This window comes from Pleurodeles waltl, chromosome 1_1, assembly GCF_031143425.1.
Source record: "Pleurodeles waltl isolate 20211129_DDA chromosome 1_1, aPleWal1.hap1.20221129, whole genome shotgun sequence".
Taxonomy (NCBI): Eukaryota; Metazoa; Chordata; class Amphibia; order Caudata; family Salamandridae; genus Pleurodeles; species Pleurodeles waltl.
In genome coordinates this window covers 433,338,742-433,362,875 of record NC_090436.1, presented here as the reverse complement: position 1 = coordinate 433,362,875, position 24,134 = coordinate 433,338,742, and the positions used below count along the sequence as shown (strand labels likewise).

The window sequence follows — 24,134 nt, the reverse complement described above, 5'->3', positions numbered from 1 at the left end:
TGGACTATAATACATTTGACTGATTGGGGTATAAAATGTGCACTAAAAAGTGTTTGCTTTTGAGTTGGTAAAGAGCAGCGATCTAATGAAAGTAAATGCCAATGGTTGCCAGTTGAGCCAAGCACCTAATTACCACTTTTTTGTTTTGGAATATTGTTATTTAGATTTCTTTGCACGTACAACATAACAGGATGCAAACCTGCACCCAGAAGAGTAATAAACATCAGAGGGGTGTTAACAGTGCATAGATGTGTTAAGACTTCCTGCATGACGTAAACTACAATAAGAGACATTGTTACTATATCCACATATGTCCGGCCACAGCAGGCCCTTGTCACCGTCAAGGTTCAAGGCATAATATTTCATCCAGTGACACCAGACTGTGAAATTTGCAGGTACATCCCCTGCTCTTGTGACTTTCTCCGTAGCAATGCACATGTCCACCCCCTTCCTCCATTCTCTATGGTGAGGGCGAAGAGGAGAGATGACGGGCAAACCTGTTGGGCCCCTCTCCCATTTGGCAGACTGATGAAACAATACTGTTAATCCTCACCGCTGCTGTCGGACCTGGTGTAGCAATGCAATAAACTTCCTGTAGTTGGAGTTAAAACTAAATTTCCATAGCTTTTGATGTAGTAAAGGCCAGTGTATAGCATCAGAATCTTTATCAGCGCTCCAGTGAGAGGCCTATATGGGGCTCCAGCCTATCCCGAACCTCCGCCATCCAGTTATGGAGCCATCTTAAGTTGAACCTGGTTGAACTACCCGGCATTAAGCCAGAATGGTCCCTCTGTATGAGTGAGGCCACAACCTTCAGAAGCCGGTGGTGAATATTGTGGCCAGTATTTTAGCTTCAGTATTTTACAATGAAATCGGGCAATATGAACCACAACTGTCCATGGGCTTGCCTTCTTTGTGGATCACTTTACTGGTAGCATGTGGGAGATCTGGTGGAAGTGGCACCTTGTCCCTAGCTTCCCTGTACTGGTTTGTTGAGCATAACGGATTGTCATATTACTGGAGGGGTGACTGCAAAGATCTCCTTGAGGTCACTTAATCTTGTTTCTCAGGGTTGTTAGTGCCTAAGAGGTATGGGTCGCAGTTTTCCTGGTAGGGCTGGATCTTTATCCAGAATTTTTACTTTTCACGTAGCACGTTTAAGGCTAGTTCTGGAATGGCAAACAGTTTCAAGGAAGTTGTGGATAGTTGTGCTCCTTTAGGCTTTAAAAATGATACGTCATAATTATTGTCATTCACGAACAATTTTATGAGGTTACCATGGTTTAATACATCATATGGGCCGATTCAGTTGGTATTGTGGGAAATAACAGGAGTTTTGTTGGCTCTTGGCTTATTCGATGTCTGTAGTGGCATTAATAAAACAACCACACCTACTTTTTTTTTTATTATTTATTTTTTAATAAAGACATTTTTATTGTTTTGTAATAGACAGTCAAATAATAATACAAAATGTACAAATAATATGGAAACAACTGGTGCTCAAGTACAATCAACCCCGGGTCCCGGACAGAACTCAGTTTGCAATATCTGTGTGTCAAGATGGTAGTCAATAACCTGGTCTCAGTCTCTTAAGGAAGGATTTAGGCAGTGGAGAAAAAAGGAGAGGGAATCCTCCCACCATCTCCTTTGGTAAAGGCGCCACTCCTCCAATTGCACGGCTCTGTTTCAAGCTAGGTGTATGTCATGGCCTCCCACTTCCCCCACACTTAGTCGTATTTATTTGGGAACCCCCTGGCCTCATCCACCAGCCTCTCACGCTGTGCACACCAGTCCACTCCCCGTCTCCATTTACTCAGAGTCGGTGCTGCTACGGCTTTCCAATCTACCATAATGTCTCTCTTTGCCACCAGACATGCCACTCCCACAAAACTCCGGTCCGCCCTCCTCAATCCCACATCCCCCATGACCCCCAGTAGAAGTGGTAGTGGGGCCACCTCTACGTCCTCTCGCAGAGCCCTGGAGATCTCTCTCGTGACTGCCTTCCAGTAAGTCCCTATAACTGGGCATGCCCATACCATATGGAAGAAGTCAGCATTCGGGTTGGAACACCGGGGACAGTCAGCTGTGGGTCGGAGGCCTGCTGTGTGCAATTTTGCAGGTGTAAGGTATGCTGCGTTTAGATAGAGGGCTTGCAGTAGACGGAATCGGGTGGCCATCGTTAGAGTCCGAGGGGCCATCAAAGCCTCTCTCTATTCCTCTTCCTCCATTGGTCCCACCCAGTCCTCCCACCTGTGACGAAGTCCCTTGAGAGAACATGAGGTATTGGTTATCAGTGAGTGGTAGATCTGGGAAACACCTCCTCTGCCCAGATTACCCATTAGTACCTTTGCCTCCATGGGGCTGTACTCGGGAATGTGTTCTCCCGCTCGTGTGTGCACTAGCAAAGCATGGTGAAGCTGGAGGTATTTGTGGAACTGTGTCCTGCTTAGTGAGAAGAGTCCCTGAAGCTCCTCGAAGGACCGCCAATGCGATTCCCCCCTAGACGTCTCCCAGTGTGGAGATTCGTATGTTGTTCCACCTCTGGAACCCTTCCAGCTCCGCAACCTCTGCGAGTAATTTTCCATGCCATAGCGGAGTCTGTTGGGTATGGCGACCCCACCAGCATGATACCTTCTGGGCTGTGCGCCACCCTAGCAAAATCACTTTAGTCACGTCTGGGACAACCCGGGGGATCGGGCAACCATAAAGAGCATCGAAGACCCCGGGTAGCTCATTGTGCGGAGCTCCAGCCGGTATGCGGGGTCTGTCCAACCACCTCCCACCCAATTGTTGATTATGAGCAAGTGCATTGCAAGGTGATAGTAGTAAATATTAGACATTCCCAACCCTCCGTCATAAACGTCTCGTTGACAAGTAGTAAGTGCCAGTCTAGGACGGGTACCGCTCCACAGGAACTGGCACGCAGTAAATAAAGGAGCCTAGGGAGGACCATCATTTTATAGAGTGCTATTCTCCCAAGCAGATTGAGGGGTAGGGTTTGCCAACATTGAAGATCCTCTTTGACTCTTGTAGTAAGTGGTGTAACGTTAAGTTCCCACTCTAGTTCTGGAATAAGGGCAACATAGATTCCCAGGTATTTGAAACTATTTTGACGGATGGGGATGTTATGTTGCCTGTCAATACAGTCCCTCGTGGGGTGTAGAGGAACCAGCAAAGATTTGCAGGGTTTAAAGTTAGGCCTGAGGCCTCTGAGAAGAGGTCCAGAATCTGTAGGATACGTGGGCCATTTATGGCCGGGTTGGCGATGTAGAGGAGAACATCATCAGCGTAAAGTGCCACCCGGTCCTCCGGTACTGCGGGCCAAGACCATCCCTCAATCAGAGGGTCCTCACACAGCAGTTTCGCCAAAGGCTCTATTACGAGTGCAAAGAGCAGCGGGGACAATGGGCATCCTTGATGAGTGCCTCGGCTGATGGGAAACGGGTCAGAGACCACTCCATTCACCTGCACCCTAGCAGTCGGGTTAGAGTATAGTAGCCCCACTAGGCTTCGGAACTTGGTTACCCCGCAGGATACGATCAAGGTAGGACCATTCCACGGTATCGAAGGCTTTTTCGAAATCGAGTAGGAGTAGGGCCAAGGGGGATTTGGTCAAGACCCGCGGTGTGCTAGGGCCAAGTGCAGCCGCCTGATACAAAGTCTAGTACTTCGGGAGGGCATGAAGCCACATTGATTGGGGTGAATCAATGACAGGAGCGCTGTTTTCAGCCTGGAGGCAAGAATTGAAGACAGTATTTTATTCTCAGTGTTCAGGATGGCAATGGGCCGGTATTCGGAGCAGTGCCATGACGGAGGTTGGGTCTTGGGGATTACCACAATTGTGGCTTGGTCGATTCCAGAGGGGAACTGACCGCTTCTCTCTGCTTCGTCATACATGTTAAGTAGATGAGGACCTAGGATGTCGCTACATCTACTGTACAATTCTGCTGGGAAGCTGTCTGGCCCCGGAGTCTTACCTGATGCTGGGGTGGCTATCGCATCAGTAATTTCTACCAAGCTTATAGCCTCTTCTAAGCTATCTCTTACTACCTGAGGAATTTTGGGGAGGGTAATGTCGTTGACGAGGGGGGACTCCCTCTCTGCCAGTGGTCGGGAGTGCTCCTCATATAGTCGTGCGTAATAGGAAGCAAAACTTTGCGCAATCTCTCTAGGTGTCTTGGAAAGAGATCCCGTATCGTCTACGATCTCTGAGATGACCCTGTTAGCCAATGGCCGTGTAGCTAGCTAATGTAAAAGTTTCCCATTTTTGTCCCCCCAGCAATACACTCGAGCTGTCGACGCCCTCCAAATGTGCTTCGCGGACTCCAACACCAAATATTTAATCTCCTCTCACACCTTAATGAGTTGCCGCATGCAGGGGGCCGAGGGAGAGGCGGAGTGCGAGCATTCAAGGCGTAATGCGCGGGCCTCCAGGTCTGATACCTGGGAGTTTTGTGCACGTTCACGCACGCAAAGGAGATGTTTGGTGTGTCCTCTAGGGTAGCTTTGCATGCAGCCCAGACTGTACCCGGGGACTGCACTGATCCCAGATTTTGTTCAAAGTATTGTGTAAGGTGGTTTCTAACTGCTAGTTTGTATTCGTCGTCATGCAGATACCATGCGTTCAAACGCCACATTGGACGATGGGTGGGATCCGTGCCACCTAAGCGGATTTATACTGATGCATGGTCGGAGACTCCGCGAGGTAGGATTTCGGCCCCCTTGACATTGGCAATGTCTAGCGCGGGTGCGAACAAGAGATCAATTCTGGCATGCGTCCTATGGGCTGCTGAGGTGTGTGTGTACTGTCTTGTCCTGGGGTGCCAGGTTCTCCAAACCTCGCACAGGCTGAGGCTTTCGGCCCAGCCGTTCAGTGTCGTTGCTCGGCCGGATCGGCCGACGGTAATGTCGCCAGACACATCTAGTCCAGGGTCTAGGACGGCATTGAAGTCTCCTCCTATTAGTGTAGTACCCTGGGAGAGTCCAGTCACAACTTGACGAAGGGAAGTTAGAAAAGCATCGAACCCGGTTGGAGGGGCGTATGCACATATGAGATTAAGTGGTAGCCCGTGGAGCGACCCGGACACTGCGACATATCTACCCTGTAGGTCGGCCTGCATGGCTGTAATCACCATGGGCAGTGAACGATGAAGTAGGGTGGCCACTCCCCTGGAGCCCCTAGAAAAGCCTGAGTGGTAAACCTTATCATATCCTCCCCTCGCAAGCATGGGGCACCTAGTCCCAAGGAGATGTGTCTCTTGTAGCAAGACCACTGAGGGGGTGTATCTGCGAAGAGTACTATATACAGCTGACCTCTTAATCTGGTCTAGGAGGCCGTTCACGTTCCATGAGAGTACCTGTGTCAGTGAGGGCCACACGTGGAGAGTGCAGGTGTGTCAAGGCGTTCAGTGTCTGTTAGTGGGTACAGGGACAACCGTTTTGAGCAGTAAAGTAAGAAAACAGAACAGTAAAAGAAACTTACAATGACATTATTGTTTAACCCCAACGTAAACTTTTCACCCCCAACCACCGCCCACCCCATACTTCAACCCAGGAAGCATCTGTCGCCCAACTACCCAACCTAAACAGTACAGCCAAGAGGACTGTCGTTGGAGTGGTGGACCCCTCCATTAAGGCGGATCGTCTGCAATTTATGGACGGAAGTCTAAGCCAGGCACAATAGGTGGCGGGCAGGTCGCCGAGTTTCGGGTAAGGACCTGTTCCAGTCTGTATGCACCGGTTTTGTGCGGTGTTGATTAAATCCTGCGTGGCTTGGAGTAGATCGTATTTATTTCATCAGCTGAGCTTCGGAGACTGGCTCAGGCGGGTCACTATCCATCACATGTGCCAGATCTGGGTCATCCGGGGCACCCACGGGAATCTCCTCGGACCCGGGGCTAGGACCACGGTCCTCGCCCTCGCTCGTATGATACCCAGGGCCCCTCCGTCCCCCCTGCCTAGATCTAGTGGGCTTTCGTCCCCTCTGCTGTGCCATCCGGGAGGGAGGTCCGTGTCCGGGAGAGACCCCAGCCGGACCAGGGGGCTCCCCCCCCCTCCCGAGATCCGATACCCCACTCGGTCAACCAGTCCCATGCCTCCTCCGGGGATTCGAAAAAACGTCTTTCCGGCCATAAGAACTTTTAGGCGCCCAGGGAAAAGGAGCATTTAGGAAAGTTGCATGGCCCTGAGCTTTTGTTTAACGTGTTCGTATGACCGGCGCCGGGTCTGGACCTCACGGTGTAGTCTGAGAATATCAGGATTTTGTGGTTTTCCCAGTGGAGGTCAACCGAACATCTGGCCTCCTTGAGGACATTGTCTCGGTCTTTAAAGTTTAGGAAACGCGCAATCATCGGTCTCCTGGGACCACCGGGGGGGGGGGGGGGGGCGTTGAGGGGCTAGAGCTCTGTGAGCACGTCAACTGCAAACCAGGATGAGAGAGTTTGGTCTGGCATCCAGGACCTGATCCAGCGCTCAAGGAATTCAGAGGCTTTATTGTCTTCTGCTCCTTCCGGGAATCCTATAAAGCGTAGGTTATTGCGTCTTGAGCGGTTTTCTGTGTCTTCGGCACGTCGGTGTAGCTCGCCAGTTCGGGTTTGCAATTGGGCCACTTTGGTTCTGAGGTCGGCCAGTTCGACTTTGGCATGGGAGACACGGCTCTCTACTTCTGTGATCCGACCCACTGCATTTCTGAGGTCTTGTTTGATGAGGCCCATATCCTCTCGCACCTCTCCTATCTTAGTCTCCACGGCCAGTTGCGATAATTGAATAGCCTGAAGGATTGCATTCACCCCGTCTGGCGCGGGGCACCCGGAGGCAACATCTCCATCGCCTCGGGGGGTCGCCAAGGTGGTAAACTGGTCAATTTTCTGCTGGGAGGCTGGTGGCTGTCTATTTGCTCTGTCCTTCCCCATCTCTCCTTCAAGATGCTGGTTTAACCTCTTTGACACGCAGAGTTTTAGGTTAGGCTCTAGTCACCCCACGGTCTCAGATGAATTTAAATCCAAAAAGGATATCTCCAGGGGCAATCTCCCTCGGGAGCAGTGCGGACTTCAACTGACCACGCTCAGTCGATGTCTAAGCGTCTCAAGCCAGCACTGCCGGATATCTCTCACCTTCTGGAACCTCCGTAGGCAGTCGTTTCTCCCGGAGGGGTCCTCGGGGACAGGAAGGACACGCCTGTCAACCTCTCACGACGCTCGGTTTGGTACTCTTCACCTCACATTCTGCTCTTGTGCTGCCGTATCGTGGTCCCCTCCTCGGCCCCGTTCTCGTCCCAGGTTTAGAAGGGGCCTGAGGGTTCAGGTCCTCCTTCGCCCTCCGGCACAGAGTATCCGTGGCGTCGCAAGTTGGTAAGGAACATTGGGGGGGGGGGAGTCTAGCAGTGGCCATGGGGTGGCCCTCGATCTCCAGGCAGTCCATCTCTTCTCTGGGAGGTAGCCCAGGCACGGCACCTCAAGGGGTCCGGCGCTGCTCCCGCGGTTCCACACCCGCAGTAATCTAGTTCGCCGGTCTCCCTCGTTCCAAGTGTATTGGGGGACCGGAGTCTAGTTTTTCCCCTTCCCTCTGGTGCAGAGCCTCCGTGGCGCTGCGTGCTGATAGGAGAAAACAAGGGTCAGGGGGGTCCAGCAGCGGCAGTGAGGTGGCCCCCAAACTCCACATGGTCCACCACTGCTGTCAGGGGCCTCTCGGCACGCGCCCTGATGAGTCTGGTGCCGCCCTCACGGGTCCGGCACCCGCTGCAATCCTGTTCGCCGGTCCCCGTTCCTGCGGGGATCGGCTCATCAGATGTGTTCAGGCGTCAGGCCATTGCGGCAGCGGCGCGGTGCACGGCCGGCCCCCGAGTCAAGGGCCGCCGTCTGGACCTGGGCCGCCCCTCCAGCCAGCCTCCGGATTCCAACAAGGAGGGCCCGGCGTTTCTCCCGTAGGGCCGGAGATCGAGTGGTCCGATGGTCTCCGCTCACGAGGCAATGGGATGACAGTGCCCGTTAAAATTCTAGGCTGATCCGGCCCCAATGGGCCTCCTCTCCCACCGGCGCGGCCCGGGGGCCACTCGCCAGGCCCGAGGCCGCCGCCTCCGCACCCTGCCACAGGCCCCGTCGGTCTCTTCGATCCAGGGGGGAGACCCGTGGCAGCCGGGGCTCCCCTCCACCCTCCGCTGACGCCGCTTGTATCACTCGCACCGCGACCCTCGCGCCGGGTCTCAACACCGGGCCCCTCCAGCGTCTCGCTACCGCCGTCTCTCAGCGCGTCCGATCCAGGACTCTGCGCTACTTTCGGGGGGTGCGGCAGGGAGCCACAATCCGCGCCGCCATCTTGACTGCAGGTTCGGTCGGACTACAGCGGGACCCGGGCACCGCCACTCCTCGCTTTTTGACTCCTCGGGGTCTCCGGTGGGCAGGGAGCACATAGGAGTTGTCTGATGTGCGTTACAGGGTGGGAACAGGGTTGGCTTCCTCTGGCAGATGACGGAGGTGTCCAGAGCACTCTGAGTGCGACCGCCATCTTGACGCCTGAAGCCACGCCCCAACACCTACTTTTTTAATGGGATGGTGAACAAGATTTGCGGGGGTACAGCTGGTCGCTGAGGTGTGCCAATATTGGTTCAGATTGTATTGCTTTTGTTTCTTGAGTATTGCACTGGCATGGTGTCTCTAGGCGTATGGCCAGGATTAGGAGCTGAGAAAGAGTAAGCAATTTGTTTGTTGCAGTTGAGCTCCCCTGAGCCACTGGGGCACTTCTTATGGCTTGATAACCTCTCGCTGGATTTTCTGCATCTGAGTCATTGGCGTGAGTGTTACACCCTGGTATACCTGGACCTTCTAACTGAGCCGGGTTTTTGATGAAGATTGGGAATAGCCTTCTGGCGATTTTCTTTTCTACCAAGGCGGCTAGTCTGGATTCACATATCCATTTTCTGTGAAGCCTTTTTTATTCCTGCTTTTTGTGTGTCTAGTGGGGTTTACATTTTTTTGAAAATAACACTCTAGTGAATCTGAAAAGGCAAGAATAAATAAAGTAGCAAAAAAACTGATTTTTCTTGTGAAAAAAAACCAGACCATAAAATACGACCATGATCCAAAAAATAAAATAGCCACAATGCTAAAAGCAATCCTGTAAAAAGGAATTCACAAAACCCACCCTTCAAGCAAAAAACAAAAAAACGCACTAAATAATGAAATATAATTATTACATCTTAAAATAATACAAAATATAACATACACACCTAAATTGGGCACATATATCAAACATTAAATAATTAGGCTAAGCACAGTGCGCACCTGTGACAAGACCGAGTACTATGAAACTCTGACTATAAAACCACACAAACCGACAACACCTAATCTAACTAACCATCAACTCTACCCCCCCCCCATATACCTAAATTTCTTAAAATTATTATAGTTAAGTTAGGAAAGATTGTTACCACTTCCAGAGAATTGTAATGAAGAACCAAGGTGCTGGAGAGCCTCTGCCAAGCTACAAAGAAGCTACAAAGAAGCTTTACTACAAACAAAAATCCAATCAGTGAAAATAAATGGTGGAAAAAAATGAAGTCAACAAACGGAGCCCCGATAATCCAGTCAAATAGTGCCAATAGTCCATCATCCCTTTTGTAGAATTCCACTGGTATACCGTTAGGTCCCTGTGTTTTCCATGTCTTTAGCTTTGCAATGGCCACCTAAACTTCAGGCAGGTTTATTTTTTCCTCAAATGCTGCCTGCTCCTCAGCTGACACTACCAGAGTATTTACAGGTTCAAGGTCCCCAATGGGCACACTCAGTAGAACGACCCAAAGTACTGGGCAAACTCCTCTGCTATATGTCTGTCTGTTGTGTGGGATGCCCCTGATTGATCAGTGATATGCCTCACCCACCTGTCCTCCGCTTCTTTCCTGCTCAGCCATGCCAACAAATTGCCTCCCTTGTCACCTGTTAGACCTGACAGCCTTGGGATGGTCTTCCTCCAACTTTTTGCCTGCCTCCATCCATTTTTCTGATCTTGTTTTTACCGGTGTTATGACTGTGCGCACTTTACCTCTGCTGACCAGTGCTACAGTGCTTGTGCTCTCTCCCCTAAACATGGTAACATTGGCTCATATCCAATTGGCATTTTTAATTTACTTATACGTCCCTAGTAAAGTGCACTATATGTGCCCAGGGCCTGTACATTAAATGCTACTAGTGGCCTTGAGCAGTGATTGTGCCACCCACATAAGTAACCCCTTTACCATGTCTCTCAGGCCTGCCATTGCAACACCTGTGTATGCAATTTCACTGCCACTTCGACTTTGCATTTAAAACTACCTGCCAAGCCCTAAAGTCCCCTTTTTATGTATATGCCACCCCTACAGTAGGCCCTAGGTAGCCCATAGGAAAGGATGTTATATAAGTAGAAGGCAGGACATGTGATTGTAAGTTTTACACGTCCTGGTGGTGAAAAACTCCCAAAGTCGTTTTTCACTGTGTGAAGGCTGCTCCTCCTATAGGCCAGGTTTGAAAATTCCCTTATACTTTTAAGTGGTCATTTCTGATCTGGAAGGAGTGGGGTTGTCATGTTTAGTATGGTTGGAATGGTAGTGTGAAATGCTGCTTACTGGTAAAGTTGAATTTAACATTACTGTTTTAGAAATGCCACTTTTAGAAAGTCTACACTTACTGTTCTCTGTCTCTTATAGCCAGCCTCCAATCCATGTCTGGTCTGTGCTGGTTGACAGCTCCCCTTGTGCACTCCACCCAGACAGCCATAAACACAGGACACTCAGCTGCATCTGCATTAACCTGCATACTGATGGGCCTTCCTGGGCAGGAAGGTTGGAGGGGCTCTCAATTACACTTCACAGGGTAGTGGCTGGAGCCCACATAAAGGACTGATAACCTCCCAGAAATCTAGCAGACAGGGCTGGGTTGAAAGGGGAACTGGTGCACTTCAAATCCCCGCCTCCCCAAGAATATATATATATATATATATATATATAGATACACACACACACACACACACCTACCTACCTACACACACCCACTTCTAAAGTCAAATCCAGTTCAAGGGACTCCTTTTGACTGACAGGGCTTTACCTGTTGCAGGTTCAGGTCACTAACAGAAACACATGGTAGACTTTACCCAGGGCCTTGGAACCGCAGAGATGGGATGGGTCTAAGTCAGCTTTGGTTTCTCTACTGTATGGCGTGGCAATTGCTCATCTCCTACTTGGCACCTGATGTCTGGAACTAGCTGTCAGTAGACACTGCACCTCTGAAGTTTTTTGTGCAACGATTATCTCTTCACCTTCTTATTTTCTAATTTATGCTATGTACCATTGTTTTTTTAATTTGTATATAAAATTTAGCTGAGAAGTATTTTGAACTTGATTGTTGGTCATTTACGTTAAATATTCGTGCTGCGTAGCAAAGATTTAACACTTACATATAACACTGAACACATGTTTCGAAGTTTTAATGAGATTGTATGTTGTGCCCCTGTTCATTAACTGTGATGCTTAGGTAGACTTAGCCAAGACTGGCTTTTGCCAGTTCAACCCCATGTATTTTCGGCAGTGAGTACAGACCACTGTTGGTTACTCTCTTATTACATCTCAGTGTTGTTCATTACTGAGTACTTTCTTTAATTACAAGTTTGACCGTGTTCATTTCTGGACTTTTGAAGTCTTTTAAGAGATGGTTTATGGAGATTATGTATATTTCAGAGATGATTTATTGTATATTTCATCTGCAGGTTGTGGGACGACGGAATCATTGACCCTGCAGATACCAGGCTAGTGCTGGGTCTTAGTCTCAGCGCCGCATTGAATGCACCTACACAAAGGACACAATTTGGAGTCTTCCGGATGTGATGTTACAAATGGTGATATGTGGTTATGGACAGTTAAAATCATAGTTTTCAAAATTGAATCATGATATAAATGTATGTGAATTAAAGCTTTTTAAAAAAACACAAAGTTGATTTGGACCATGTTTTCATCATACTGTTGAGATGTATTATGAACATAAAACCGGGTTGGTTGGTTTTCATTTTATGCAATTTTGTGACTAGAGCCTTACAGTTGGCCATTTATGTTCATCTTGGCACACTCGCTGTTTGGCTTTACGTGTGGAGGGTCGGGCGCCCTCCAGCGCAGTCCTTGCTCAAATGATGTTTACATGTGTATTTAGCAGTGTATGCATTTCTTTTCAGCTTAGGCTGTATGGCTACATAAATAGCCTTTTAGTAAAGGGCAAGATCATAGTTTTATTATTTTCAGTTGTCGGTGCATTTTTTCTCTCCTGTATCTGTATTATCACTTCATGTAACCACTTTTCATGTGCTTTTTGTGTTTGCACTTTCCGGTTTGGCAGCACGTGTGCTTTCACTGCTTGTGATCGCATCTCCAGGTTTTTGTGTTGTAGGATTAGTTTTTATAATACGTCTCTAGAATGTATTTATATTTTCAGGTTTTGCAGAGTAGGGCTTGTTTCCGTGTAAGATTGGGGCACGTTGCAGCGGTTCAATGCCTGCATCATTGTTCCTTTTTAGATAAGGGCCTTGTTCTGGAAAGAGACAGAGAGAGAAGCGAGTAGGGCAGAAAGGAGTAATTCAGCTTCTGAAAATAGTTGCAGTACAGGCCCTACGCTGCAGAACATACGAACTGTATTGCACTGCGGAAATGGTGCCAGGTTTTGAACCCAGTTCTGAACTTCCTGTCGCTCTGGGCGCGGAGGGCCTCTGTATCAGACATCTTCAAGCAGATACAAGCAAAGCTGTCAAGATGTCCCAATGCCAGATCAAGAGGAGATAATCCCGGTGCTCTGTGTGACGCATGAGTGCACAGAACAAACTTTGATGCACAATTCTTTCCACTTTGAAGCCACTGCGGGTCAGAAGGTAAACCGTTGTGGGGGAAGAGGCTTACCCACTTGTGACCGTGAGAGGAGCTGCTGGGAATCCCATGCTGAATATCCCTCTGTTATTTATTTAATTCAGACATAGTGTACGCAAGGACATGAAGTGCATTTACTAATTTGGAAGAGTTTTAATGTATAATCCGTTGCAAAAAAGTTAAGTGATATTATTAATAACTAAAGAAAGGTAAAATACAATACAAATAATTTAGAGTTCATCAGAACACACTGTAAACTTGTGTTGTCCTTTTCGACGGTGAACACTGCACTTTGAGAGCATCTTATGTTCTAAACATATTCATATCTCGGCTCACTAGGGAGTGAGTTGTACAGGCTCTGTTTCCACATCTCTTGCTAGTTCTACAGCGTTCAACTCTACACTCGTATCTATACTTGCTGTATGTGATCTATTCAAGGGGTCGATTGTGCTAGGGAATAGTAACACTTGTGCAGACTCTATCCATTCTATTATATCATCAGCCAACATTTTTTTTTTTTTTTTTTTTTAAACACATCTTAACCACTGCCCCTCCATTGTCTCCCAAGCCTTTCAGCCATTCATGCGGTTTGGGAGATGCTGCTTTCACCCACTTAATAGTCGTTCTCTATTTAGTGTCTGTTGTTTCCCATATTCAATTTTATCTTAAGAGGGTATCCCAAGAGGGCAACTCTTGGATAATTTTAAAATGTGCTAGTTAACTACAGTTGAACATCTGTCCACCACTGTTTTCCAATATTGCGCAGTTCATTGACAATCCCTTATTACATGAGATAATTCCCCACATCTACCACTTTTAGGGCAGGTGTCTCCTCTAGAATTGCGAATTTTGTCCAGCACAGTGAAGTTGTGTGTGTATGGTGCTGCATGAAATTGAGCCAGTTCCATGCTACCGTTAGTAGAAATCATAGTGGTATGCAGACACGTCTTGAAATCATTTTTGTCATTTTTAACAGTTTGGCAATCAGTTTGCCATCTGGCTGTCACTCCAAAGGAGAACTAGGGGCATCCCTGCAACCACCATTATAGATTCTCAATACTGTTGCATTTCGTGTTCCAGATTTACAAATTAGAGCTGGGGTTTCTGATATTGTGGGAACATCACCCACGTTTCTTGATGCTTCAAATAATCTTGAGGATTGAAAATATTTGTATTATCTACTCCTAACACTTGTTGTCTCTCTGAAAACGTGAGGAACTGCCAATTGGCAAACAGGCTCCCTATTGTGTCTCAGCCACCCATTCCACATTTTTAGTAATTCATGCCTACCTCAGGCTTCCAGAAGATTAGCTGTTCCCATATTGGGGTGCTTGGGGAGTAATGTGTACCAATCCCAGGCAGTCGTGATAGTTGCTTCCACTGTAATATTTCCACCTTAATCAAAAAGGGTAGCTAAGAACCCAAAAACAGCAAAGCAGCCAATGAAGTGTCCACACATTCCTTCCAGTAACAGCTTATTGGGCGCAGTTTGAATGCAAACCAGTCCTATACATTTTGGAGTGGAGCTGCAAAAAAAAACTCTTGATCTCTGGAAGCTGCAGCACCCTCCTCCGTAGATCATTAGAGAGAATTCAGCTGGTGTCCCCAGACCATTACGGCAGACGTGCCTTGAATTTCTCATGTGGACTCATGCATCAATGAATTGGGTACAGGTGCTGCAGTAGCAAAATTTCATATCTCTATATAGCCCCTTCCCATCAGTGACCAGGCAAAGATGTCCAGAGCATCCCTGCCTTCTTAAGAATGGTAATCGTTTTATCACTATTTAAGTGCAATTCCTTTCCTCAGAATTATTGATCCATATGCCCAAATAACAAAAGGAATCAGTCTTCTAACTCAGTGAAAGATCCTCTAGTGTTCTCAAACATAACCTCTTTAAGGATCCTAACGAATACGTTGTGGATTTATCGCTGTTTAACCTTAAACCTGAAATTGTATTGAATCAATCAAGGCACTCCAACAGAGCATCCACCAAATTCTGTAAAGGTCTCTTGTATGTAGGCATATCATCTGTGTACAGCAAAACAAGATTGTTTGCTTGTTCAATAAATTCTGCATTCACAGACGAGCACTAATTACATAAACAATTCTTTGATTTTTGTAATGCATACTGGTTTGCCTGCTATTCACCATCATCCTGACTTTAAAAATAAATAAAATAAGCAGTGTCCATTCTTCATTCTGCAGGTGCCTGGTAGCCAAAGCATAGTGTGCAACATGCTGCAAGCTGATGGTAGGTCGCTGGCCAATAGGATCCTAGATTCGTAATATAAACAATGTTTTTATACACAACAAACCACTTTTTTCTTCAGAGCCAATCAGGTACAACATATACAATATAAAAAATATATGTTATGTATAACCTAACCAGTTCATCATCATCAACACTTTATTTCGGTAAAAACATACCATAAAAGTACAATACAAATCAATCCAAAAGATAAAATATGAGAAGAAAAACAGATAAAATTAGAATACAAACTCTAAAATCGAAGGAATTTAGAACACAATAAAACAATAGCTAAAATAATTTCCACAAGTATAAAATTTAAAAGGGGCATACAAGCTCAGCTAGATAAAAAATACATGAAGCTAATATCCATACACTTGTATATAACAGCTGTACTCTATGGTGCTTACTGCTAATGTCTGCTACTGAATCTATTTCTTTAAAATTCCATTCCTAAAATGCCAAATTGATTCAAGACATTTTGCCACAAGGCACACAATTTGTACAGATGAATCTGACTTGAGTACTCTCAGAGCAGGTAAACAGTTCCTAAAACCCATTTGTTTGCATAGAGGGATGATCCAAAGTGCCCTCTGTTTACGATATGCAGGACATTGAAAAAGAACATGGGAAACAGTCTCATCATTCTCACAGCCCGTCGGACATAACTTGGACCTTAATTGAAGTAAGCCATTTATAGGTTACGGAACGCAGAGGAAGAGACCCTATTCTAAATCTAATATAAAGGGCGCGCGCGAATGGAGAGAGTACTGTATCCACGTAGAGCTCAAACTCGTAATGGCATTTTAATTGGAGAAAACTATCAGTCATAGAAGAGGGCAAAACTTCGACCAGTTGCACAGTTTGGACATTAAGCCAAAATGCGTCCTTCAAAGTCTGGGCAGCATTTTTAGGAATAAAAGAAGGATCCCGCCAGTAGGCCCCCAGAGCAAGATAAGATAAGGACCGTTCAACATAAGCACACCATTTGATTCTGGCAGTAAAATTAGGTCCCACCAGATTTGTCAACCCGCATCTAAATGGAATAAGAGCGTCTGATGACCATAAATGAATCCAGAACAACAGTGGCCTTAAGGCAGCAATATGGTTAATTGAAAAAAGGTTTAGGTCCATTCGGATAGGCAAAGAAGGGGTACTTGAAGGGACTCTTAACAATATCTTTAAGAACAGGTTTTCCGCCCTTACCAAGTCCTCCAGATTGCAATGGCCCCATAATTCAGCTCCATACAAAGCCCCCCTCCGGCTTGAGATTTATATATTTCAAGAGCAGGAGTCAAAGCAAATCTGGGGGATCTGGTTGCAAATCTCACAATACCACCCGCCCTTTGTTTCAAACACGTTATTGATTTCTGGAGGTGGACATGCCATTTATGTGAGTCTTCTAGTTTAACACCTATGTAATCAAAAGTGCCCACTCTTTCCAATATGGCGCCCTCTAGGCGAACAGGTCTTTTCATCTTGTGCTTTTTATCTCCAAACACCATGTATTTAGTTTTTAGTGAGTTCATTTCCAGACCGTGGCCTTTGCAAAACTCCATAAACCTTGCAAGCAAGTTTGAAAGGCCCATGGCTGTCCGGGATATTAGCAAAGTATCGCCAGCAAATAGAAGACAAGGAATCTTCTGCCCTCCCATATTTGGGGCATCGCCAGAACAATCCAGAAGATAGGGAATACATGCATTAATAAATAAAAGGAACAGTGTGGATGCAAGTACACAGCCCTGTCTCACGCCACGATCTGTGGGGAACTCTGAAGTCAGTTCACCTGAAAGTCCCCATCGTATTCTGGCACAGTTGCCAGTGTAAAGGTCTCTAATTATGTTAAGCACAGGACGGGTTACTCCAGCTTTACTCATAACTTCCCACAGTTTGTGACGCGGGACAAGGTCAAAAGCGGATTTCAGGTCTACAAATGCCACAAAAAGATGGCCTGAGTCCACATCTACAGTTTTCCACTATAGCCTTAGAACCCGCCGTAGCGGGCTCTACCGGCTATTAAAGGCCCGCTCCCTGCGTTAAATGCCCGAGCCAAATGCGAGGGCATTTAACAAGGGAGAGGGACTTTAATAGCCGGTAGAGCCCGCTACGGCGGGTTCTAAGGCTATTAGAACATTCGGCCACACAGGGCAGAATGTTCTATTTAAAAAAAAAATGTTCACGGAGCCCGAGGGGATTTAAATCCCCTCGGGCTCCGTGAGGCTTTGTTCACAGCTGTTGCTGTGAACAAAGGGAACATTGGAATGTTGGCGCTGCGGGCTTTTACCGGCCTGTAAAAGCCCGCAGCACTCCATTGTTTTCAATGGCGCCCCCAGCATTCCAATGTTCTAATTTATAGTAATAAAGTGGAAAACCCGGTCATAGTGCTGACCCTATCTCTGAATCCTGCCTGGAGGTGGCTTAATATCTGGTTATTCGCTATCCATTTCTTCGACATACTTAATAGCTGATAACAAAATATTTTTTGTAAGTTATCTAATAGGCTGATAGGTCTGTAGTTCCCCGGTAAGCCTTTCTCACTTTTCTTAAGTATTGGCAGAGTAATTGCCTCCTTCCAAGATTCAGGATAGGAGCTATTAGTCAAAGCAATATTCGAAATCCTGTTTATATACGGGTCCAATTGTTTAGATCAGCTTTGAACATATCTGAAGGGATTCCATCCAGACCAGGAGCCTTCCCTGATTTTTGAGCAATAATTGCCAACTCAGTTTCTTTTAATGTAAAAGGAGGCATGGAGATTGCTGATGAATGGGAAGACAGCATCTCTCCAGAGCTGATGGCATCGAGGTCAAATGTAGCACCATACAGCTCCTTAAAGTGAGAGAGCCAAGTATCAGGGGCAATATAGCACTCTGGGTTAGATGTTTGGTTTTGATCTCTGCATGCAACCAAAAAACAAAAGTGTTTGGAATCATGGGCCCTGGCAGCCTCTGCCAATTCACCCCATAGTCTCTCCTCATACTTAAGTTTGCACATCCTACATATGGAAGCATAATTTCTTCTTGCCCTCACGATGTCTTCCCTATCTTTAGATCTGAACACTTTAATCAGGGTACTTTTAGCCGCTCTGCCCCTTTTGTCAAACCACTTGCTACTGAATTGAGAAGAGGAATCGCTTGTGTTCCTAACAGATTTGGAAAACAGCTCCTTAAGAGCAGCAAAGAGGTCCGAATGAGAGGACATAACTTCCAGTGAAGTTAGTGAGAGATGGTCATCAAAAAGATGATGCCTAGAAACTAGTACACAAAGTTTGTCCCGTAACTTGTTGGACCGCTGAAAGGAATACCATCTCACTGTGCGCCTTTTGCTAGATAGCTTCAAGACGCCAGGAAATTTGGGAACGGGGAAAGACACAGCTCCTGAAAAAAGGATTCTGTCATATGCAATTTGGAAAGGCACATGGTCGCTGGTATACGGTTGGCCCACTTTCACATCTATTATATGATGCCATACCCTTAGATCCAAAAGAATATAATCCAGGGTGCTACTATATGATCCCCTAAACAAAGTTAGTCTGGCAGGGGTATCAGCTGGAAAACGGCCATTACCAAGACGAAGGGCATGAAGTATTATAAGATCTGTTATCTGCAGCACCCTGCTGCAAGCCGTAGTTAAATCTGGCTGGGTTAAAAGGAAAGGGATATTCCATGCTTCGATCTGCATGGCCTCAATAAAAGCGGAATTGAGTTCAATTGGCACATTAAGATCACCCGCAATAATGATACGATATTTGGGGCAGAGGTCTTGGATTATGGTGTTCAGAAGATCTATGGTGGCAGATCGTTGATTGGGAAGGCCTGGTCTATTGTAGATGTTTATACATAGGACAGGAATGCCTATATTTGGCAGAATTGCTATAACTAAAATATCAGGGGAATCTACATGTATCTCCTTTACTTCGCCCACCTCTGTCGTCTTAACCCAGGTACATAATCCCCCTATTGCCCTGCCTACATAAGACTGCAAAGCTTTTTTAATAAAAGAACAGTACCCCTGCCTATGCACACTATGCGTGGCTCATGTTTCCTGGAACATACAAATGCTAAAATCTTCAACATAAGCCCCCCATTCGGAGTCAACTAGTTTGCTGTTGATGCCAGCCACATTCCAGGACAGGAGCTTCCCAGTTGGATGTGCGGTGGAACGGAAGGGTTCACTAGTTAAAACATCTAGGTGGTGGGTATTAACATGCTCATCATGAAGTGCAAGATTAAGGTTCAAAATGGAAGCAGATTGAAGTTCCCGTAAAAGGTACAGCTCCTAAGCGTAATACATTTTTGGGATATGAAGGCGCCAATGGATCAAATCTAATACTAGAGTTGCAAGTGCTGGAAGAGCATAGTCAATCAACGTCTGAAGTGGCCCCCTGAAGCTCAAGTTCACCTGTATTGATACCTTTAGGAGCAGGACCCATGTCAATCACAGAAGCTAGGCCAGATGGTGGTCTAATGGGGACACAGTGACCTGTAACATTACTTGAAACCGGCATAGTCATACATGATGGAAAATTCGGCCTTGTATTTCCCGAAGCGGGGCAGCAGTCACTGAAGAAGATATCCTGTTCCTTCCTCGTATGGTTACGTGCTTCCATATGCAATATGCCCGTTTGCTTTTGTAATAAATAAAAAGACATCAGTTTTGATTCCATCTTCAAGATTTAAGATTCTAGGTTTCGAAATAGACTCCAAGAAGTAGCTCTTTTCTTTCCACAAAAGATCAAATTAGTGAAAAATAAAGAGATTGGATCAGTCCCCATGTTAAACATGTTTTCCCTTCGAAGACTAGGATGCATACTTGGCCTCTTGCCCTATCCAATCCAATCAACTGATTTCTTCCCACTCCACTTCACTGTTGTGCACTACAACAAATCAAAACTATTTATCTTTCCAGAGGCTTCCTATGCTGAGTATTAATTTTCCTTTCCCCTGAGACGAGCGCTGAGTTGGAATGGTGGATCTCCCAGATGGAAGCCTAGATGGAAAATCCTTTGTCTCTGCACCAGACCTCCAGATGAGATCATACTTTAGCAGGATAGGTTGGTTGGGTGGTGGAGGGTGGAGATGGGGAGGATGTTGTTTAAGATGCAGAGATGTTCTCACAGGAGTGTAATGGTCCCCAAACAAAACTCTGTATCATATAAACTGTATAGAACTGCTTGCAGCTTCCTTCACAGTTAAACGTTTTGCCCCAGATCAAGAAACAATATTGTATTCTCCTCCACATTGACAATATCTCTGTGGTCTATTATATACACAAATTAGGAAGGGTCAGATAAAAAAGTTTAATGGACTGGACAAAATAGGTTTGGCACTATTGCCCAGACAGAGGTATACTATGGCAGGCAGCGTATATTCCAGGACTCTCCAGCTTAATAGTAGACTAAGGTTCCAGACTTCGTCAAATAGAAATTGGTTACTTCATCCTGAGTTTTTTTTTTTGATAATTCTACTCCTTTAGGGTTCACTACAAGTAGATCTATTTCCTTTCTGACTGCATCACAAGCCGGATTCCCAGTCCAAAAGCAATGGATGTGCTTCTGCAGATGTGGAACTCATTTTTTATGCCTTTCGCCTGTGCATCAGAGTTCAAAATCATGGCAAATCACATCAGGAGCAACCTAGCTAGTCTTATTGGTTTTAGTGACATCTTTTGGCCATCGCAAATATGGTTCCCTCAACTACCAGAGCTCTCTGTAGATTTTCCAACAACCCCCCCCGTTTTCCCTTTGTTACTCTCTAATTCTCAGGGTTGTCCCCACAATCTGGTTCTCCATGGCCATCTGCATCTTCTAGCCTGGAAGATTTCAGATCACCATGACATGCTCTGTGCCTTTTGCTTCAACCGTTGTTAGTCATCAATGATTCCTAGGCTCATTCCACTCAATCTGTTTTTAAATACACTTAGGCAGAAAGGGTTAGCTACTGTGTGGAACAGGAAACTGATCCTATATCTGCACTTCCTGTAAATGTAGTCTGTTAGTTTTCTTTTTTTTTCTGGTAAAGCCTATAGGAAAGGTTTTCTTTTTTTTTTTACACTCTTTTTATTAAAGAATTGCTCAGTCAACAAAAGTACAGCAGCAAACAGCAAAATATATTGTTCACCATATGACAGATAAAACCTTTGTGCAGTCGGTATAAATATCAAAGCATGGTACATACAGTCCTTTGGCACACAATTTCCCCCAGCAGACCATGGACGTCAATTCACCAAAATGCCTGGGGGAGCAGAAGGGACATTGCATGCCATTTCATGTTTACTTTCAGTCACACACACACGTTTGCACAAACACGCATTCTCTCATACATACACTCTCTTCTACAGAAGCACACTCACCTACAAGCGTGCACACAGCATACATTTAAAAATGTCTACTAACCTGTGCTAACAAGGAGGGTCATATTCCAGCTAACTGTACTCCATTTTTTTCTTACACTAATAGTGACGAATAAGATATTATTCAGTATTCACTATTAGTGTAATAAAAAAACTGGTTGAAAACCAGGAGAATTAAGCCCCAAGCAATGGACAAGCTGCCCCTGGGTTCATGGCACTGATTTTGCCACCTCTGAGGCCAGGGATCGCAGAGGCAGTGCAGGGGTTGCCAGAGGCAAGCTGGGGGTTAAAGCTGCGACCCCTAAATTACTTTCATGCAGAGGACCCAGAGACACACGTAGAACACATTTGAACCTTCACAGCTTTCCCTTTATTTAAATGCCTCAATAGTTGTTCCATCCTCCCCCGTCCATTTCCCATTCGCACGGTCAACCCCTGCTGAGGTATACTGCGTGTTCTGCCCTTTGGCACCAATCAAGATGAATCTCCCAATCATCCACAAGTGGCGGAAAGGGGACCACCATGTCTTCACAATGTTACACTTTGCCACTGCTGGCACCAGCCAGATCTTCTGGTACCTTGGCCATTGCACCTCGCTTGCAATATTGAGGAGGATCCATTTAGCCTCCAAAGGGACTTTCAGACCCGTGACCCGGGGCATGATGCGTACGACCCCCTCCCAGAAGTGTTGGGTTTTGGCACACCCCCGTAATATATGAAAGTTCATTCCTGCCCGCACTCCCTGAGGCATAGAGAGGTAACTGCTATTCCCATTCTATGTAGAAATGTTCCGGAGTAGTATGTTCTATGTAAAATCTTTAATTGAACTAATGTGAAGCGACTTTGTATGGAAACGTCCCTGGAACTCTGTAATGACTCACTCCAATACTCTTCTTCAAGTGTTCTTACGTCCTGTTTCCATACATCCCTCATGTTCACCAGTGGGTCTGGAGAGTTACACATCAGTTTCCTGTAGATAATGGAGATGGCTTTCTCCTTCTGTGATCCAATAGCAAGTGATCTTCCCATGGGGCCGCCGGAGGCACCTGCTTTCCCTACGAGAAGTGGGATCTCAGTGCATGCCACAGTTGCATGTGTTGGAACCTCTCAGAATCTCTCATTTCAAACTCCGCTTGTAGAGTCTTGAATATTATAAATGTTTGGTTCCTCCATACATCGCCCAAATGCTTGAGACCCATCAGTGCCCTTTCCATAAAGCCTCTGAGGCCTCCTACCTCTCTCAGCATATTGCAGTTCCATAGCAGGGTTAGTTCCGTTAGCCTGCCCTCCCAGCCCAAGTGTTTGGTAGCCTCTCTACATGCCCTCACCACAACTTGGTGTGAGAGGGCAAAGTCCGTGCCCGCCCACTTCAGTAAAGATCAGGCAGGTAGCCTCCAGGTCCCATAGCCATTCCATCTACACAGTAGGCAGGTTCTGCCTGATCAGTAAATGCCCAGTCATTGATCAACACTAATTGGGTGGCCCAGTAGTACTGCAATATATCTGGGACTGCTAATCCTCCCTCGTATACTCCCCTCTGTGGTTTACACAGAGCTATATGTGTGACACCTGCGTACCTGAGAAATTGACACAATTCCTGGTTTAGTTTGTGGAAATAACCTGAAGGGTTTCTTTGAGGTGTGTTTAGCAAAATGTAAATTAACAGCGGGAGGGTCATCATTTAAAAAAGGGCTGCATGTCCCATTAGGGAGACTGGGAGTGCCCACCAGTGAGAGGCATCATGGCAAAATTGTTCCAGTTGTGGGAGTTAATTCCAGTCTAAAAATTGTTGGGGTTCGCTTGTAGCATAAATGGCCAAGTATTTGAAGACATTGGGCACTAGCGGGGCCATACACCTTGTTGGCAGCTGTACCTCCTCCACCCCGCTAGCGGGAATATGAGAGACTTCTCCCAGTTAATACATTACCCAGAGTGGTCTCCAAATATTCTAAGAGTGTGCTAGATCCAACCTGTTGAGAGTTCCGGTTATGTCATGCACAGCAGGATATTGTCTGCATAAAGGGATATTCTTTCAACCCACTCCCGACCCACTGGAATGCCCCATAGGAGGGGATCATGCCGGACCCAAGCAGCCAGGGGCTCAAGAACCAACGCAAAAATCCTAGGGTACAGCGGGTGCCCCTGCCTTGTTCCCTTTAGAAGTGTAAAGACCTGTGACACTGTATTTTTGACTTGCACTCAGGACAATGGATCCTTATATAGGAGTCTTAACCAGTTAAGAAACTGGAGACCAAAGCCCATCCTCTCCAGCCCAGCAAATCAGTAGGTCCATCCAATACACCATCTTGGCCTCCAGTGACAGCAGTGCAGCCCATTTATGGGAGGAGCCTTTGGTTACATGCAATAGACTGTAGAGTTGATGGAGGTTTAGTCGCATCCCTCTGTGTGGCATAAATCCAGACTGGTCTGGGTGGACCACCATGGCGATGTTCTGCCCACAGCCTAGTCGCCAAGGCCTTTGCTTGGGCCATTGCTTCAATATTAAGCAGGGAGATAGGTCTGTATGAACTGCACTCATTTGCCAGTTTGCCCTTCTTAGGAATAACAACCACTGTGGCAAATCTCTGGTCCTCCGGGATGCTCCCTTCTTTTCTGGCTGTCTGAAGGAGGCAAGAGGTGTTCCCCAATTACGTCAACCAT

At 46.4% G+C, this 24,134-nt stretch overlaps 1 protein-coding gene across 1 annotated transcript in view; it reads left to right on the top strand.

The window, feature by feature from the left end:
- The window catches only part of MCCC2 (methylcrotonyl-CoA carboxylase subunit 2), a 310,005-nt gene extending 298,052 nt beyond the window's left edge, over positions 1–11,953 (top strand). Inside the window, exon 17 of the mRNA XM_069224200.1 lies at positions 11,731–11,953. Within this exon, the coding sequence (XP_069080301.1) occupies positions 11,731–11,848 (118 nt within the window). The 3' untranslated portion in view covers positions 11,849–11,953. The remainder of the gene's footprint in view (positions 1–11,730) is intronic.
- Positions 11,954–24,134: the final 12,181 nt, after the last annotated feature.